This window comes from Gadus morhua, chromosome 4 (assembly GCF_902167405.1).
Source record: "Gadus morhua chromosome 4, gadMor3.0, whole genome shotgun sequence".
In the NCBI taxonomy this organism is placed as follows: domain Eukaryota; kingdom Metazoa; phylum Chordata; class Actinopteri; order Gadiformes; family Gadidae; genus Gadus; species Gadus morhua.
In genome coordinates this window covers 30,782,945-30,798,204 of record NC_044051.1, presented here as the reverse complement: position 1 = coordinate 30,798,204, position 15,260 = coordinate 30,782,945, and the positions used below count along the sequence as shown (strand labels likewise).

General features: G+C 45.8%; 1 protein-coding gene across 1 annotated transcript in view; it reads left to right on the top strand.

Annotated features, from left to right (window-relative positions):
- Positions 1-1,147: 1,147 nt before the first annotated feature.
- LOC115542493 (kinesin heavy chain) overlaps positions 1,148-15,260 on the top strand; it is a 31,932-nt gene continuing 17,819 nt past the window's right edge. The window contains exons 1-14 of the mRNA XM_030354770.1: positions 1,148-1,583; positions 3,131-3,218; positions 3,461-3,534; positions 4,222-4,326; positions 5,026-5,074; positions 5,375-5,430; positions 5,722-5,809; positions 6,696-6,820; positions 7,428-7,532; positions 8,294-8,442; positions 10,888-11,036; positions 11,752-11,936; positions 12,360-12,428; positions 13,519-13,725. Coding sequence (XP_030210630.1) covers positions 1,458-1,583; positions 3,131-3,218; positions 3,461-3,534; positions 4,222-4,326; positions 5,026-5,074; positions 5,375-5,430; positions 5,722-5,809; positions 6,696-6,820; positions 7,428-7,532; positions 8,294-8,442; positions 10,888-11,036; positions 11,752-11,936; positions 12,360-12,428; positions 13,519-13,725 — 1,575 coding nt within the window. The 5' untranslated portion in view covers positions 1,148-1,457. The remainder of the gene's footprint in view (positions 1,584-3,130; positions 3,219-3,460; positions 3,535-4,221; positions 4,327-5,025; positions 5,075-5,374; positions 5,431-5,721; positions 5,810-6,695; positions 6,821-7,427; positions 7,533-8,293; positions 8,443-10,887; positions 11,037-11,751; positions 11,937-12,359; positions 12,429-13,518; positions 13,726-15,260) is intronic.

The window sequence follows — 15,260 nt, the reverse complement described above, 5'->3', positions numbered from 1 at the left end:
TCACAATGTCACTCTTTTAAAGGAGGGAATGATTGGAATAACACAAGTAAATGGCTACAAGTGTACTATTTATTTAATTTAGTTTAAAATGTGAAAGTAAAGAAAACAAACCGACTGTGAACTTCAGATTTGAATGTGAAGAAATCATATATTTTCTGTTTTGATATTTTCTTTAGAAAATCATTGTACCTATGTAAGTACTTTGGAATATTAATACATTCTTGCCGAAGCCACGACAAAGAGAGCGCCGTGTTGAGTGTGATTATTTACTTCTCTCCTTTCCAGGTGTTACACAGGCAGGGTTCTCAATGCCTCTCAATTATTATTGGAGGGGGGTTTTCTATGAACACACTTGTTTTGATTGATAATATTTAATTCATTATTTTTTTTACAAGTATTTTAATAAAAAGTAATAACCTATTCTTCAATAGCTTCCATGTTATGTGACCCAGTGTTTCCACATTATTCCAGAAAATAGTACACAGTCACACAAGTCTTTATTTTCCTCTCAAAGTGCGCCAGATTGATGCATTCTAGGTTAAAAGGTACCACATTTTTTCTTCCGGGGGAACATGCCCCGGGACCCCCCTGAGGACTGGGCTCCAGTTTCACAAAATTCTGTGGGAAATACTGCTTCAGGGATGACATATTAATAAGCAGGCATACTTATGTATGACTGAATTTATAGGTTTTGATACTTTGCGGTCAAAATGGCTCTCCTGTTGACTTTGTCCTGTTAGTGCGGCTCTCCTGAAAAAAATAGTGAATACCACTGGTGCAGATGAACGCCTCGTTCTGATGTATTTAGTCCAACAGCGCCCTCTAGAGGAGCAGTCGGCCGTCCAGGGCGGGATGACATGTCGACTGTAAACCGAACGATGAATACAACGAGCGATCCGACCAGGAGTCCAACCAAACATCCAACAGTGAATTCCAGGCTCACAAAAAAAATCTAACTGGCCCATATTGTCCTTAACGTTTAAAATAGAAATGTGCGCACTACTAATCACTGTGTATGTGTGTCTGGGTGTTTGTGTGGGGAGGGGGGATGGAGATGAGTGTTTGAGGGGAGTGGGGGTTGGGGGTGGAGAGGAGTGTTTGGGAGCCGAGATGCTGCTGATGCAGGATGAGGGCGCGCGCCGCCGCAGCATCAGCAGCATCAGCCACGGACCGAGCGCGCGCTTCCCGCCAGCAGGACGATGCGGGTGTTTGCAAGCATTTGATCTCCAAGTTCTCTGTCCTCTATCCTCGAGCGGGACGAACACAACCCCCCCCCCCCCCCCATTATTCGCACTGACTTCCGCTCTCCTCCTTCAGTGTTTAACAGTGAGACGACGGGATCGTGGCTGTGGGCTGACGCATGGCGCAGTGTCTCTGCATGACGCGTTTAGGTTTTCGTTAAAAACATTTTTGATTCCCCCTCTTGGACAACCTGCCGACCACCACCAACTACAGCGATGACGGACCCGGCAGAATGCGGCGTCAAAGTGCTGTGCAGGTTCAGGCCCCTGAACGAGGCGGAGATCACACGAGGGGACAAATACATCCCCAAATTCAAAGACGACGACACCGTGGTGATAACGGTAAGTGAAAATATAAATAAAAAACGAATTAATTTAATTTTTTGTTCTATACGCGAGTTTGAAGTTTTGTAAAAAAAAAGATCACAGTACGTTTTCTTTTCCAGCGCACAGGGGCACATTGAAATAGCGTCACTAGACTTAAGTTGGTGTGACAACGCGAGTGCACGCTCGTGTGTGTGTGTGTGTGTGTGTGTGTGTGTGTGTGTGTGTGTGTGTGTGTGTGTGTGTGTGTGTGTGTGTGTGTGTGTGTGTGTGTGTGTGTGTGTGTGTGTTATTATGGGACGCTGAGATTGCCGGTATGAGACAGCAGGTTTTTTTTTGACGTGTGTCCGATGCGGTAGAAAACCTTGCTGAACGGCCAAATTGAAGCTGATGGATATTGGTCCAGGCTTCTGTAATCACATTATACCCTTTGAACAGAGGTGTCATGGTAAGACAAACACAAGTGTCCCATCATACTCATTAGGGGTCTGCTTATTTCATGAACCAGGCACTGGTAGAATAATAAACCTTATCATGCTGACCAATATTGCCGGCACGCACACACCTTCATGACGTATTTAAACTTAAATAGCTATGCAGGTGTGTTTCCCAGAGTTGTTGATTCCTGCCAAGTCTGCCAGCTAGCCTTGCCTGCATAGTGACTGCTCAACACACCCCGCGCCCATCCTACGCTGTGCCGCGGACTTCTCTGTGGTTTAACTATATGGTTCACAACCGGCGCTCCGCGGGCCGATAGGGGGCAGACGCGAGCAGGTTCCATGGAGTGCTTGTAAACATTCAGCTTTAGCTTATATCACGCCTACACAATAAATATGAATATTTGTTGAATCTCATCCATATTATGTATTTGGATTGCTGCTGATAAATAAAGACTAGAAATAGCCCTCGGCCTCTTCTATTTTAAGCTCCTCACCATTTGGTTTTGATGAACAGGGACTTTAGCCCCACTGATAGGACTGTGAGGGTAGGCCTACAAGACAAGAAACGTTGGGAAACACTATCCTATGACTGCGACACTGCTGGCTTTATCTTTTATAGTGTTTGTTTTTTTAATATTAACTGAGGTCTGTACAATTTAAAAGATTTGTATGAATGAAAGATGCTGTCAGTTAGATTTAACAACAATTGTGTGTATTATGTTCAGAATGCGGTAGACATCCATCAGCTATGAGTGAGAGAAATGCACTGTGAGTTTCCATGTCGTTTCAGGAAAGCTCTTCCCTGATCGGTTCTGAGCATCCATCTCGTCTGCAAATCACATGTGCGCACACAACGTTAGCGTAGCTCTAACGCAGGTGCATGAATGCACTACTTAACAACGGGGGACACACGAAGGGAGGGAGGGAGGGGTCATTATTTATTTTCTTGCTCGTTTTTTGCTCTTTTTTGCTCCTCCCCTTGACAACTCTGGATCCGCTCCTACTGCAGTTAAAAGGTCCTCCTGAGAGTTGTCCTCTCTCCGAGGTGATACTGCCCTGACATCTCTTTGTCCTTGTCTTTCTGGTGGTGTGTCACCACAACAACAACAACAACAACAATGACAGGGAAAGCCGTACGTCTTCGACCGTGTTCTCCCCCCGAACTCCCAGCAGGAGCAGGTCTATGATGCGTGCGCAAAGCAGATCGTCAAAGGTGGGTCCACTCAGGGGGGGCGGGGGGGGTGGACACACACACATACACACTCACAAACACTCACACACAGCTTCGAAAGGCATGATTAATGAATTGTGTTGGATGCAGAATGCAACTTAATAAACCTTTGAAGTTTTCTCTTTGTCAACCTGCCTTATTATACTGTAAAATGTCAAACACAAACAGACATTTGACTATGACGATGAATGCATTGACCTCTGATTACTCTGTATTAATTCTAGACGTGTTGGAAGGCTACAATGGGACCATCTTTGCCTATGGACAGACCTCCTCAGGGAAGACCCACACAATGGAGGTGATTCATCTCGACGGTCTCTCTCTCGCTCTGCTAAATGCAGTGATGTAACGTGTTAGACTCAGACAGCGTTATTACAGCGTGATTACAGTACAGCCCCATCTCTCACCTTACCCTCTCCTCTAAGTTCTCCCCGACGTCTTCACTGAAAGTCTTTTATTAGTTAAATCTTCCTCATGCCCTAAAGAGCAGCTTAACGAGAGTTTAGACTCTGACCAATCAGACACCTTTCTTCCTGTCATGGCTCCACTTGGCCCTGAGGTGAGATTAAAATGAGGGCACAGGCGAGAGGCAGTGTCCATCTAGATGTATGCTGAGTCTCAGTCTACCAGCCTACCCAGTTAACCGTAGCAAACGCTGCTTATCTATCCATCATACATTTAAGTGGACACTAAAAGCAGTGGTCAGATCCTATCTTATTTAAAGCTCACACTCACATGACGCTTAACTGATTAACTAACTCTATCTTAAACCGGCGCAGGTTTTAAGTTATTCTCAATTAAACCCATGTTTCCAGTAAGAGTTTCCCCCAATGAGTATAAGGATATTAATTAAAACCTGTCAATAAGTGTAATAGAACGGAACCCATTGTATTAATGGCAGTCTGATAGATCCCCCCCCCCCCCCCCCGTAGTTCTGATTGGTCATTGGGTAACGACCTGTATCGTTTGGCTGGTTCTTCCCCAGGGAAAGCTCCACAACCCCCAGCTGATGGGTATCATCCCACGCATCTCCAACGACATCTTCGACCACATCTACTCCATGGACGAGAACCTGGAGTTCCATATCAAGGTTAACAAAGCGCCGTCGATGGCTAACTGCACTGTCTGCAACCACAAACGCAAGCACAGTTCAGTTCAGAGGAGGTTTGGTTTACAGCAGTGGTAAAGACTACAACACATTAAAAAACAACCTGATCAAATGCAACCAACAAAATGAAATACCACTATTCGTTAATAAAAGTCTATTCCATTTAAATTCTTAATTTAAATAAAGTGCTTTAGTGCTATTTGAAAGTTCCGTCAACACAGGTATACATAGGAAAATGTATACCTATTGCACCTTACCCTGGGCAGCCTGTACCTTCAACCTTGATTTAGCAGCCAAAATTATCACCCACCACAGCTACACAATGTAGCTGTCCTACAAGGACAACATTACAACACAGACATCCATGTCACCCGTTGTTGTTTTTTTTGGATGTGAACCATGTCCGACACTGTATGCCAATCCAGAACCACAACGATTACCTGAATATGGTCGCGATAATCCAAAGGTTAGGATCAAAAACATTGTACCACAACAAGACAATTGTCAAGCTTTGATTTTGCATGGTTTGGTTCTTTCTGTTGAGCTTTCTTTCCGACCTTCCCTCTTAGATTGTGTATAAGAAACAGGATATAAATTAAATCGTGGTAGAATTATGCAAATAGATACAGGAATAACTAGTATTAATTGTTTTCACCGTAAAAAAATTGATTTGCTGCACAGGTGTCCTATTTTGAGATCTACATGGACAAGATCAGGGACCTGCTGGATGGTAAAGAGAACTTCTACTGGCCTCAATAGAACCCAGAGAAACCTATTTCGGAATGTTGGAATGTTGGAATGTCTTCATAGCCATGAATATTAATTCAGATTTCATTGAAGATACTTCTGCACTGTATATGCTTACATTATTATATGCCTGAGTTTAGATTTAATATAACAAGTAAAATAAGATTGGATTATACATCCACGATATACTATAAACTGTCATTTCAGTTCAGTTTAATGATGAATTTATGATGAATGCATTATTAGAGGAGATTTTCATATATTTTCGTTCTCCTTTTTCAAGTGTCCAAGACCAACCTTGCTGTGCATGAGGACAAAAACAGAGTTCCCTATGTCAAGGTAGGTGGGGTATGACGGCAAGACAGGGTGGTATATGTATCAGTTTGATCAAAGTATGGAACAAAGAGTCAATTCATTTATCAGTTCGCAGACATCACAGACAATAATCCGGCCCCACGTACGGCCGTACGTGGGGTAAGGCCTGTGCAATCCACGAATCATGCATCCCAGCGACTCTAAATAGTGCTGGGATGCGTGATTCTTGGAGGGGATAGAGGTGGTTGTGGCGACTGGGGTCCGGGAGGGTTGTGTGTTCACTGAAACATGAGTTCTGTCTGTTTTGTCCTCCAGGGTTGCACGGAGCGCTTTGTTTCCAGTCCTGAGGAGGTGATGGACGTCATCGATGAGGGAAAGGCCAATCGGCACGTCGCAGTGACCAGTAGGTGTCCACAGGGGTGGAGTTCGAAACCTTTGATCGTGCGCTCTGATTGGCCTTTGGAACAAGCCCTGTCTCGCTATTTATACAAGCAGGACGTTTAAATGAACACTGCTGTTTCTATTGATACACAGACTATTATAGCTTACTGTATTAGGAAAATAGTGGCGATTACTTCAGGCCAGTTGAAACAGTTTATGTTTTTTTATATTCTATTGGTTCATAAATATCTTGCAATACATGCATGCTTTGGTAAATAAAATGTATATTTGTTAATCCTATTATCGTTTTTGGCAGCCCTTTAGGATAACTAACATATAAACACTTAATAATGCTAGGGTTCATGATGAGTTCAGGTAGTTAGGAAGCATTATGTGAGTCTTTTGTGTGAGCTCATCTAAAGTGAGGAATATCTTTGCCTTACAAGCATTTATAAAAGACAAGTAAAGGCTGGATTGATCAATTAGGGTAGTGAGCGAGCGTTATTTATAGAATCATGTAACCATGTGTGTGTGTTTGTGTGCCTGTGTATGTGCATGTGTGTGTGTGTGTGTGTGTGTGTGTGTGTGTGTGCGTGCGTGCGTGCGTGCATGTGTCTGTGTGTTCGTGTGTGTGTGTGCATGCGTGTGTGTGTGCGTGCGTGCGTGCGTGTGTTTGTATGTGTGTGTGTGTGCTTGTGTATGTGTCTTTATGTGTGCCTTTGTGTGTCGGTATTTGTGTGCGTGTGTGTATTTATCTGCCTGTGTGTGCGTGCCTGTGTGTGTGTGTGTGTGTGTGTGTGTGTGTGTGTGTGTGTGTGTGTGTGTGTATGTGTGTGTGTGTGTGTGTGTGTGTGTGTGTGTGTGTGTGTGTGTGTGTGTGTGTGTGTGTGTGTGTGTGTGTGCTGCAGACATGAACGAGCACAGCTCCAGAAGTCACAGTATCTTCCTGATCAACATCAAGCAGGAGAACGTGGAGACGGAGAAGAAGCTGAGTGGGAAGCTGTACCTGGTTGACTTGGCCGGCAGCGAGAAGGTTCCCCTGACCCCCCTATAACACACCTAGGACCTCTCTTTCTTCTCCTTCCTCTTCTTCTTCTTCTTCTTGATTTTCCAAACACTTCTCGCATGTATCTCTCTTCCTCCTTTGTCATCTTTCTTGGAAACCTATTCGATTTTGCCACTTGTCTTACACCGCTCTCTCTCTCTCTCTCTCTCTCTCTCTCTCTCTCTCTCTCTCTCTCTCTCTCTCTCTCTCTCTCTCTCTCCCTCTCTCTCTCTCTCCCTCTCTCTCTCTCTCTCTCCCTCTCTCTCTCTCTCCCTCTCTCTCTCTCTCTCTCTCTCTCTCTCTCTCTCTCTCTCTCTCACTCTCTCTCTCTCTCTCTCTCTCTCTCTCTCTCTCTCTCTCTCCCTCTCTCTCTCTCTCTCTCTCTCTCTCTCTCTCTCTCTCTCTCTCCCTCTCTCTCTCTCTCTCTCTCCCTCCCCCCCTCTCTCTCTCTCTCTCTCTCTCTCTCTCTCTCTCTCTCTCTCTCTCTCTCTCTCTCTCTCTCTCTCTCTCTCTCTCTCTCTCTCTCTCTCTCTCCCTCTCTCTCCCTCTCTCTCTCTCTCTCTTGCTCTCTCTCTGCCCTGGGTCGCCCCTCAAGGTCAGTAAGACGGGTGCAGAAGGGGCGGTGCTGGACGAGGCTAAGAACATCAATAAGTCTCTGTCGGCGCTGGGCAACGTCATCTCTGCACTGGCCGAGGGAACCGTGAGTTACCCACAATGCATCCCCAGCTGCTGTGACACAGCCCAGAGAGAGTCGGACACAGATACAAGCTTGGACTGGCACCAGCCAGATCGTCTTTCAATGCTAACGTTGACATAATGTAAAAGGGGCTCTATGAGTGTGAACAAATGAACAAATTGATCAATTCAAACAGGATGACTCAGGATGTAACCAATCAAAGGGCCTTTGATGAAGCAACTCAATATCTGTTCAGGGAGGATGAAACCAACTCTACAATTTGAGAACCACGAGGAATGAATGACATAACAAAAACAACAAACCGACAAGGGAACGAAGGAAGAGAGCTAGTATGTATGGGGAGAGACTGATGAGGGAATAGAGATTGATGAGAACGCTCAGGTGAAGGGGGGGGGGATGGCTGGGTGAGCGAACACTACACAACACAAAGGAAAAGTCTGATCATAACCATGAGGTCCATGTTGGGTTACCTATCGTTGAATTGCTTCAATGCTACGATTTACAGCAAAATAAATAATACAATTATTAAATATAGATAATTTTGGGCATATATTTGTGGATCCAAAATGTAATTGTGGTCTACTGAGTAACCCTGTTATGACCCATCGAGTTACAGAGTATTAGTGGACTCCCACTGGATCAGTCATGATTGCAGCAATGGGATATGATAATATAACTTGCCGTCAAAGGAATATTTCTCTCAAATTTGACATTACAGCCAGTAAAAGAAATAAATAAATCATTGTATGTGTTGCCCTGTTTAGAAAAGCCACGTCCCATACCGGGACAGCAAGATGACTCGCATCCTGCAGGACTCCCTGGGGGGCAACTGCCGGACCACCATCATCATCTGCTGCTCGCCCTCCGTGTACAACGAGGCCGAGACCAAGTCCACCCTCATGTTTGGACAGAGGTAACCCCCCCCCCCCCCCTCCCTGTTTGTTCGCTCATTGGTTATGTCTGTCTAACCCCTGTGTCCACTAGGGCTGTCAAAATTGCTAAAAAATGACATTCGAATGTTCGTTTGGAAAAAAATCACGAATTCGAACTATTCGAATATCTGGTTGCCTATTTTACGCAGTGCCGTCAATATGTCAATAATGCGACAAAACCATGGTTCAAATTAGTGGGATATATATATATCCTATAAACAGCCCAGTAACGTGGAGGCCTAATCATGAAAAGCCACTACTTTGTATCGCTTGCATTTCACCACCACACCTGCAAGCGCGCAAACTATAGTAATCTGAAGAAGACGCCCGCTTCTGAATGTTACAAAGTATGCTAGTGGTAACGTTCCTTGCTTTGCTTACCATTTATCGAGAAGGCCTATTAAAATCGATAAAGAAAAAAATGCATGTCGCCTACGTCTTCCACCATGCCAGCGAAAGGGCCAGCACTACGCACCGTTCGGATTCATGAAAAAAAAGCTGTCTCGGACTTTGCCGAGAACATTGCGTTATAGCAGCTTTCACCAGCCAGACTACTAGCTCCCTGAGCTCTACTTCGGATGCTTATTGAATGGCATAGCCGAGCTGGAATACCTATATCCAAGTACGGAAACCCCGAGGGGATAAAATACATTCGCTCTTCACAATACTAGTCTGTTACACTACCGCGGGAGTGTTTTTTCACATTCGAATATTATGAGGGACATCGCGAACAGACAGAGGCTCATTCACAAAGCAGATAGAGGCGCTTGTACCGCGGGAGTGTTTTTTCACATTCGAATATTAACTTTCACGTTCGAATTCGCGTTTTTGGATACATTTCGAACGAATATTCGAACTTCGAATATTCGTTGACAGCCCTAGTGTCCACTCATGAAAGGGGTTCGATCCAAGCACCTCAATCCATTGATTCATCCATCCATTCATTCATCCATCCATTCATTCGTTCATTCATTCATTCCTCACCCTTTTCAAATACTCATGCATCCATCCATACACAACTCACCCATCTGTCCATCCACCCATGCATAAATTTAGCCTCCAACATAACTTCATCCATCCATTTATAAATGAGTTCATCTGTCCATCCATTGTCCATCCAACCATCCACTCACCATTTACATTTAGGGCATTTAGCAGACGCTTTTATCCAAAAAGACTTACAATAAGTATTTTGTCATAAGAAGTGAAACAATATATCACTGTCAGTACAGTAAAGATGTTCATAGAGCCAAGTGCAAGTACTAACAATCGCTAGGCTAACCCATTTCCCGTTTACAGCAATGATAGCAGCTACTGCAGATGTGACACAATTAAGTACTATGAATAAGTGCAATGTAGATTAAGTGCGTACAATTAAGTGCCAGGACGTACAACATACAATGGTGGCCGGAAGGGGCTGGGTAGCTATGCAGAGTCGAGGTGAACAGGCGAGTTTTGAGTCTTTTGCGGAAGCTGGTGAGCGACTCTGCAACCCTGACATCAGCAGGGAGCTCGTTCTACCACTGAGGTCCCAAAACAGAGAAAAGTTGTGACTTTGTTGATCGACCTTTGCTTGCTCTTAGCGATGGCGGTACCAGACGTCCAGTTGAGGTAGTTGAGCGGAAGGATCGAGCTGGGGTGTGTAGCTTTACCAATGCTTGGAGGTAGGCAGGGGCAGTTCCATCGACTGCCTTGTATGCCAGTACCATCATCTTGAATCTGATGCGAGCTACTACAGGGAGCCAGTGGAGGTCCAGGCAGAGGGGGGTCACATGGGAGAACTTTGGTAGGTTGTACACGAGGCGCGCTGCCGGATTCTGGATTGTCTGCAAAGGTTTAATCGCAGAGGCAGGAGCGAGTTGCAGTAGTCGAGGCGGGAGATGATCAGTGATTGGACAAGAAGCTGAGCTGCTTCCCTGGTGAGGAAAGGCCGGATCCTGCCGATGTTGTAAATTGCAAATCTGCAGGATCAGGCCACTGCAGTGATGTTTGCGGTGCAGCATAACTGATTGTCCAGTACCTCACCGAGGTTTCTGGCAGTTGGAGAAGGAGATACAGTGATGTTCTCAACAGTGACCAGTAAGTCCATGTGTGGGCAATCTTTCCCTGGCATTAGGAGGAGCTCAGTCTTGTTGAGGTTAAGCCTCAGGTGATGGGCAGTTGTCCAAGTGCTCACCATCCCTCCAGCATCCACATCATCCTTTACTCTTATTTCGGATTTCAGCAATCACTTCATCTTCCTCATCTTATCATGTGTGCGTGTGTGTGTGCATGTGTGTGTGTGTGTGTGTGTGTCTGTGTGTGCATGTGCGTATGTGAGTGCGTGCGTGTGTCTGTGTGTGTGTGCTCGCGTGTACGCATGCGTGTGCGTGTGTGCGTTTGCGCGTGTGTGTGTGCGCGTGCGTGTGCGTGTTTGATTCACGCAGGGCCAAGACCATCAAGAACACGGTGTGTTTGAACCTGGAGCTTACGGCGGAGGAGTGGAAGAAGAAATACGAGAAGGAGAAGGAGAAGAGCAAGGGCCGCAAGAAGATCATCCAGAGGCTAGAGGCCGAGCTCAACCGCTGGAGGAACGGTGAGGGGGAGGAGGAGAGGCGGAGGGGAGGAGGAGGGGGTGTGGAGGAGGGGTGAAGAAGGTTGAGTGGTGGGAGGTGGAGGAGGAGGTAGGGGGAGATTGGTGGAGGAGGTGCGGGGAGCAAGGTGGAGAAGGGAGGAGTGGGGAGGGGGGGTGATGGCGGGAGGTGGAGGAGAGGAGGGGGTTGGAGAGAGGCCGGGCTCAACTGCTGGAGGAACGGTGAGGGGTTGGAGGAGGGGTGGAGGGAGGAGGAGCAGAGGAGTTGAGGAGGAGAGGTGGAGGGGGTAGGAGGAGGAGGGGGGGGAGAGGCCGAGCTCAATCGCTGGAGGAACAGTGAGGGGGGAGGAGGAGAGAGGTGGAGGGGGTGAGGAGAGGGGTGGAGGAGAGAGGAGGAGAGAGGAGGAGGTGGGAGGAGGATGAGAGGGGAAAGGGCTGGAGGAGGAGGAGGAGGAGGAGGAGGAGGAGGAGGAGAAGAGGGGAGAGGGCTGGAGGAGGGAGGTGGAGGAGTTGGGAGAGAGGTGGATGAGTGGGGAGAAACGTGGAGGATTTAGAGTAGAGGTGGAGGAGAGAAGAGAGAAGTGGAGGCTCATGACATCCCCCTCCTTATCCCCCTGTCCTTAGACATAAGTCATGTGGCCTCTATCTACTCACCATGTCTGGGAGGAGCACAGTACATGTCAGGTTCACACGGTGTCTCCTCTGGTCCGGTGGGCAGGTGAGGCCGTGCCAGAGGCGGAACAGCAGCCCGCCCGCAGCGTTGAGCAATGCGACAACACCCCTGTCATCGACAACCTCCCCGAGTCCACCGAGGGAGGGGGGGAGAAGACGGACGTCTCCTGCCAGGAGAGGAGCAAGTACGAGGAGGAGATCGTCTCCCTGTACAAGCAGCTGGACGACAAGGTCGGCTGGGTCCTTTAATATACCCGCATTCATCTGTAGAGATGTTTATGAAACCAATGATGTCATGTGTTCCTGTGGAAGATTAGAAACCAGCGAGAGACCATTCTGGAAACTTCACCATTGGAATTCTTTAAATTTCACTTTCGCTGTTGCTTTCAAATGCAGAAAATAAGCAGCACAAGAAACAGCACAAGCAAAATCACTGTTTCCTTGCTGCAATTTCTTGTCACACTGGTGTGAATTGACCTGCGTCTCACTGTTTATGGCTTGGGTTACAGTCATAACCACTTGGACAGAAAGAAAGCGAACAGGAAAGAGGGAGATAGAAAAGAGAGGGATAGTTGAGTTGGCTTGTTGTTCATCCGGTGTGTTGGGTCGGTGGTCCTCTCATGCTCACTGCTTGTGTTTCTGTATCATCGTCAGGACGACGAGATCAACCAGAGCAGCCAACTGGCGGAGAAGCTGAAGGAGCAGATGTTGGACCACGAGGAGGTGTGACTTTTCCTTCTTCTCCATACCTTTATTGTGAAATTAATCATTCAAAATAAACATTGTAGGAACATTTTAAACATACACAGTTTGTTGGAAATTGTCTTTCCCCAAGTGAATCAATGATTTTCAAAATAAAACACAAGGAGGTGGCTTTTCCTCCCTCTCCTCCATACCTTTATTGTGAAATGGAAGTTGGGCGCACTTACCTTTCCCAAAGACTGTCCACGTAAACATTTCAAGAATAGACACATCTTTTGAACATTGTCTTCCCCCCTCAGGTCAACCATGCTTAAAGATCTCCTATTATACTACTTTTCTGGTCTTAATTTCTTATTAATGACTCATATAGATCAACCGGACACGAATCACAGCACAAAAAACCATGTCGATTTTCGGGAGACTCTTCCTCTCATCCGGGCGCTTTCAGCATTCTCTGTCAACACTCGGCTTCGTCCTTCTCCGCCCCCTCCTGCCAACCCCACTCCGTTGTGATTGGTTACCTTCCGGAAGAGCATGTTGCACCATTACCAAACATTGAAAATCCGGATTGTTCTACGTAGATAAACCTCGGAAATTTGAACAAGTGAATCGTGACCGGCGTCCCTAGTGTTCAGCGCTCTGCACAGCCACCCCAGACGGTCAGCAGGGAATACGTCTAAATGCATGTGCGTCATTATTTGACACTTTGGTATGGTTAAGCATGACTATAAATCATTATAACAACGTTTATAGGTCATAAAAGTCGAAAAAGCATAAAAGGTGCTCTAAAACACAAGGAGGTGTGGTTTGACCTCCTTCTCCTCCATACTCCTCCATACATACTTATTGTGACATTGAAGTTAGGTGCACTAGCCTCTTCAAAAGAGTCTCCCTAAACATTTTAAGAACATATTAAACCTTCAGACAGAAGGTTTAAGAGTTATTTTGAGCAGAGTACATTGTCCTCCCCCTTCAATGAAACCATGTTTGAAACAAATACATTTAAACGTATCAGCCCTCACAATAATGCACAGCGAGCCCTAGAACTGCGACTTACAGGGGTTGTTTGTGTTTGTGTGCGTGTCTGTGTTTCTTGACGTTCCGGCCCAAGCTGTTGGCGTCGACGCGCCGCGACTATGACAAAATCCAGGAGGAGCTTGACCGCCTGCAGACGGAGAACCAGCTGGCCAAGGAGGAGGTGAAGGAGGTGCTGCAGGCGCTGGAGGAGCTGGCCGTCAACTACGACCAGAAGGGCCAGCTGGTGGAGGAGCGGCAGGAGGCCAACACCCACCTGGCCCGCGAGCTGCAGGAGAAGACGGTGGGTGGGGGTGGGGCGTGAAGTGGTGGGGGAGGACGGTGTGTCTGTGTGTGTTGGGGGGGAGAAGTATCAAATCCAAAGTTCACATTCATGAATATATGAATTCATTCATTCAATGGATAGTCAAATCGGTGTGTGTGTGTGTGTGTGTGTGTGTGTGTGTGTGTGTGTGTGTGTGTGTGTGTGTGTGTGTGTGTGTGTGTGTGTGTGTGGTGTGTGTGTGTGTGTGTGTGGTGTGTGTGTGTGTGTGTGTGTGTGTGTGTGTGTGTGTGTGTCTGTTTGTCTGTGTGGTGCGCCTCTGTACGCGTGTGGGTGTAAGTGTGGGTGTCTCTATATGGCAAGCCGAATTGTCATTTATTAACTAAGTTTGACTATCCGGAATTTACATTGCAGATATCTGCAATTCAATTTCGCCTAGTCAAAAATAACATTTTGGATATCCGCAACTACATTCCTCCTATCCACAATTGTCATTACAGATATCCACAAAGACATTCCTCCTCGGCGAAATTACGTCATTTTTGCCATTCATGTCTATGGGGTTTCTCATTACAGATATCTACAATTCAGTTGCGGGTATCCACTATGTGAATTACGGATAACTGCAACTGAATTGTAGATATCTGTAATTCCAGTTTGAGATATCTACAATTTGATTCTGACTAGTCATAACTCCAGTTCAAGATATCTTTAATTCACCTCAATTCAAGATATCTACATGTACCTTTTCAGATATCTTAAATTAAGTTTTGACTAGGCGAAATGAAGTTGTAGATATCTCTAACTGGACTTACGACTAGTCAAAAGGACGTTGTAGATATCGTTAACTGGAGTTAGGGATAGTCGTAATTGAATTGTAGATATCTATTTTCAAGTTGTAGATATCTTGAAATTAATTTTGATTAGAGATATCTACAATTGTAGATATCTTTAACTTTCATTCTGCCTAGGCGAAACTGAATTAAAGATATCTTGAGTTCGAGTTTTGACCAGGCGAAATGACGTTTCAGATATCTGTAATGACGTTTCAGATATCTGTAATGACGTTTCAGATATTTGTAATGACGTTTCAGATATCTGTAATGACGTTTCAGATATCTGTAATTCAAAGATTCAAGATTCAAAAAGCTTTTATTGTCTAGTATGTTGCCATACTAGAAAATTGTCTTTTGACTGAAGGCTTGGAGGTGTGTGTGTGTGTGTGTGTGTGTGTGTGTGTGTGTGTGTGTGTGTGTGTGTGTGTGTGTGTGTGTGTGTGTGTGTGTGTGTGTGTGTGTGTGTGTGTGTGTGTGTGTGTGTGTGTTATTTGTGTGAGTTCTTTGAGGAATGAGTGTTCTGTGTGTGTATAGCTATGGGGATGAATGATTTTTTGTAGATAGCTTTCCTGGCCAAAGGCATTCTGAATCTTCTGCCAGAAGGAAGTAGATCAAAACAAGGATGGAGTGGGTGGGAGGGATCTAAGAGGATGGAGTTGGTCTTCCTTCCCACTGCCTGGATATACAGATCCTCCAGCGCTTTCTGGTGTATTCCTATTA